Genomic DNA, 4,396 nt, shown 5'->3' with positions numbered 1-4,396 from the left:
GTCGTACTAATAATAATGAAGTACCAAAAACTGAGAAACAAAAAACGATATTATGCAAATATATCTCAGGAACATTCTCACGAACAGAGATGAATTATCCAATTCACGAGCTCGAAACACTTGCGTGTCTTCGAACCTTGAAGAAATGGAAAATTGATCTCCTACAAACTCGGTTCGAATTACGAACTGATTCACAATATGTAACAGGGTTCTGGAGGTATAAAATACAACCAGAATTCCAAAAAGGACGATTAATCAGATGGCAACTAGAATTGCATCAATATGAACCATATATTAAATATATTAAGTCGGCAAACAATTGTTTTGCAGACACTCTAACAAGAGAATGGAAGGAATAATCAAAGCAATTCAGAATCAGATCAGTCAAAAAGACAATCAGATCAAGACTATTCAGGAAAATCTCTCAAAACTCTTCGAGGAGAGGGAGGAGTTGATTAAATCCTTGAACATCATCATAAAAGCAACTGGTGGAACACCAGTAGAAGAAGACCAAAAGCAAGAACAGACAACAAAAGGATTAGATCAGGTTACACTTCCTACCGACATCAAGATAGAAGAAAAACCAAACAAATGGTACGCTATCTTTAGTGGACCATTCAGAGGAGTATACGTAGACTACGCGATCTTTTCGCAACATACCAACGGAAAGAAGGTTTCACACCAAACTTTCCAGACCAAAGAAGAAGCCCAAAAAGCCTTAAACGAATCTTACAAGACTATGACCCAAAAACAACCAGCCGAACCAAAAGCCCAACTACCATCAATGAAAATACCCAGAATAGCCCAAATACCAACCACACAAGAAAAAGAGGCCATGAAAAAGGTCACCCTCGAGAAATACCAGTCCTACTGGGCATCCCTAGTAGACTATAAGGAAAAACACACCACCATGGGTTTCTACCCAAAAATGACCAGAACTGGACCAAAAGCTATCTTCATCGGAGAAGCTAACCCATTACTAGCTTTTGATTATCTTCAACATGGATTAGTCGACAGTATTTATACTGATTCGATGAAAATATTTGAAGAATTCCCAAGAAGGATGAAACCAATTATCAGGAATTATTTTGAACGATTCGCAAAAGAAAGAACCATCTTCATGAAGATTAAAAGTTCAATCCCGATCTTCGGAAAAGACAAGATCATACAGTCTCAGGCTGTAATACACCTTGGAGTGGCAAAAGGAGATTTGCCTTCAAGAGACGATGCATCAGAATATGAGATTCCAGATGATCTGGAAGCTCACTCACTACTAGAAGTATTCAAGGCATCAAGAAGAATCCTTGCAGATTCAGAGATCAAGGTCAATTATGCCAGCAGTAATGTATTAGTCATCACCTACAACAACTCGACTATTTCAAAGGAAGAAATGCAAGCAGTAGCAGATTTCGAATTAGACTTCTATCACTTAGAAGGAAAATTCGCAGGATTAGAAGAATCCATCAAGGAACAGCTCTGCAGCTTCCTGATGAGATATGATGATCACAAATGCACTATCTGCAAAGAACTAAAGGACAAAATGAAAAGAAGCAGCCAACCACCATCAGAAGAGTCGGCAGACGCGTGATTAAAGTTGACAAGGACTGGTGACCATGTAAAATAATATTGTCGGCAATAGGCCCCCAATAAAAGATAAGGTTATCAACAACCTTATCACTGTAATCTAGCGTGTATAATTATGTAATGACGCGTGTAAGAGTCGGGCCCCAGCATAAGATTCCATTCTTAGCTGATAAGGGTTCCAAAGTTGTATAAATATGTGATCTCTCCATTCGGAGAAATCAGAGTGAAATAAACAAATCTGTTTCAGAACTCTCTGAAAAATCTCTTTAAAGAGATTTCGATCTTCTGGAGGCCTTTTGATCAGAATATCAAACCATCATATTATTCCATAACTCTGGAAAAAACCGATCAGATCTCCGGATCACCAACAAGAAAACGATCATCACCAACACCTACCAACAGGGATTATTATCTACACAAACGAATCAGGTATGGCATCAACCTCTTTATTTGATAATTTTATACAATCAGATGAAGATTATTTCTTTGATGGAATAATAGATATAAACAAGATAAGAAAGATCAACTTTGATCTTCAGAAAGATGAAAATTTTGAACAAACTATGTTAGAAAGAATAAAGAAGCAACTATCACGAAAGAACATAATAAAGTTTGGGATTATGGTGGGAGAAACACCAGTACCAATCGAACAAACTACAGGAGAACTAATCTTACCGATTATCAACAAAGAACAAATTCTGGAACAGTTGAAAAACTGCCCAGAAAAACAAAGAAACCAAATAGCCTACATACACTGTAGTACTATTCAAATAATTATCAAATCAACATTTAAAGAAGGAATCGATTCACCGATTACCTTCCAGATCAGAGATGATAGATTAACAAACTATACTGAAAGTATTATAGCAGAAGGAAAAGGAAATCTTTCCTCTGGAAAAATTAAATTCAATATCAACATCCAATTAGGATTATCATTAAGAGATAAAAATCTGGATAACTCTATAGTTATTCAATATAAACTAGATCGAACAAATTTTATGGAAAAAGGGAATCATCCTTTCTCTATAACATATCAGATCAACTATGCATTAACAAATAGTCATCATAGTCTGAATTTCAGAAACAAAGATATAATCGAAATAGATGATTTATTTAAACCAGTAATATGTTTAAAAAGACCATTAATACCAACAGAACCAAAAGATAAATCAATATTACGACCGAATCCAAGACTAAAAATACAAGAACCACCATCTTTATTATTTAATACGGAATAAATAGAAGAAAACACTGAAAAAGATTATTCTCAATTGAGAAAAACAATAACACAAATCAACAGACTCACCAGATGAATTTTAACGAAGATTTTATCGAAAAATTATCCCTATTAAATCTTGAAAGTTTACCATGTCTAGATCATCTTGAACAACTATTAGTTGAAACCATAGAAAGTATATTTCGAGAACGAACTTACGGAACAATTGAACGAAATGAACTAAATGAAGAAAATCGAAGAATAAAAATGATTAGTGCAATATTTAATGCAGTAAGAGAAATTATACGAGATATTATAGATTCTGACGAATAAAATGGATAAAATATACAAGAAAAATATCGAATTATTAAACGAACCAGTACAACGTTTCGAAATAGAAAGTAAATTAAGAGGCATGCAGAAAACAATAGAAAAAGAACAAATTAACAATACAATCACAGAATTAAATAAATTGTTGGTATTAATGGTCTTTTTAAACATATTACTGGTTTAAATAAATCATCTATTTCGATTATATCTTTGTTTCTGAAATTCAGACTATGATGACTATTTGTTAATGCATAGTTGATCTGATATGTTATAGAGAAAGGATGATTCCCTTTTTCCATAAAATTTGTTCGATCTAGTTTATATTGAATAACTATAGAGTTATCCAGATTTTTATCTCTTAATGATAATCCTAATTGGATGTTGATATTGAATTTAATTTTTCCAGAGGAAAGATTTCCTTTTCCTTCTGCTATAATACTTTCAGTATAGTTTGTTAATCTATCATCTCTGATCTGGAAGGTAATCGGTGAATCGATTCCTTCTTTAAATGTTGATTTGATAATTATTTGAATAGTACTACAGTGTATGTAGGCTATTTGGTTTCTTTGTTTTTCTGGGCAGTTTTTCAACCGTTCCAGAATTTGTTCTTTGTTGATAATCGGTAAGATTAGTTCTCCTGTAGTTTGTTCGATTGGTACTGGTGTTTCTCCCACCATGATCCCAAACTTTATTATGTTCTTTCGTGATAGTTGCTTCTTTATTCTTTCTAACATAGTTTGTTCAAAATTTTCATCTTTCTGAAGATCAAAGTTGATCTTTCTTATCTTGTTTATATCTATTATTCCATCAAAGAAATAATCTTCATCTGATTGTATAAAATTATCAAATAAAGAGGTTGATGCCATACCTGATTCGTTTGTGTAGATAATAATCCCTGTTGGTAGGTGTTGGTGATGATCGTTTTCTTGTTGGTGATCCGGAGATCTGATCGGTTTTTTCCAGAGTTCTGGAATAATATGATGGTTTGAAATATTCTGATCAAAAGGCCTCCAGAAGATCGAAATCTCTTTAAAGAGATTTTTCAGAGAGTTCTGAAACAGATTTGTTTATTTCACTCTGATTTCTCCGAATGGAGAGATCACATATTTATACAACTTTGGAACCCTTATCAGCTAAGCATGGAATCTTATGCTGGGGCCCGACTCTTACACGCGTCATTACATAATTATACACGCTAGATTACAGTGATAAGGTTGTTGATAGCCTTATCTTTTATTGGGGCCTATTGCCGACAATATTATTCTA

General features: G+C 33.8%; 1 protein-coding gene across 1 annotated transcript; it reads left to right on the top strand.

The window, feature by feature from the left end:
• The first annotated feature begins 346 nt into the window (after positions 1 to 346).
• Positions 347 to 1,588, top strand: LOC104804877. The gene has a single exon (XM_010529240.1). The coding sequence runs from the start codon at positions 347 to 349 to the stop codon at positions 1,586 to 1,588; it is 1,242 nt and encodes a 413-aa protein (XP_010527542.1).
• Positions 1,589 to 4,396: the final 2,808 nt, after the last annotated feature.

This window comes from Tarenaya hassleriana, unplaced genomic scaffold, assembly GCF_000463585.1.
Source record: "Tarenaya hassleriana unplaced genomic scaffold, ASM46358v1 Cleome99, whole genome shotgun sequence".
NCBI lineage: Eukaryota > Viridiplantae > Streptophyta > Magnoliopsida > Brassicales > Cleomaceae > Tarenaya > Tarenaya hassleriana.
The sequence above is the reverse complement of the archived record's forward strand: the minus strand, read 5'-3'. Positions and strand labels throughout refer to the sequence as shown.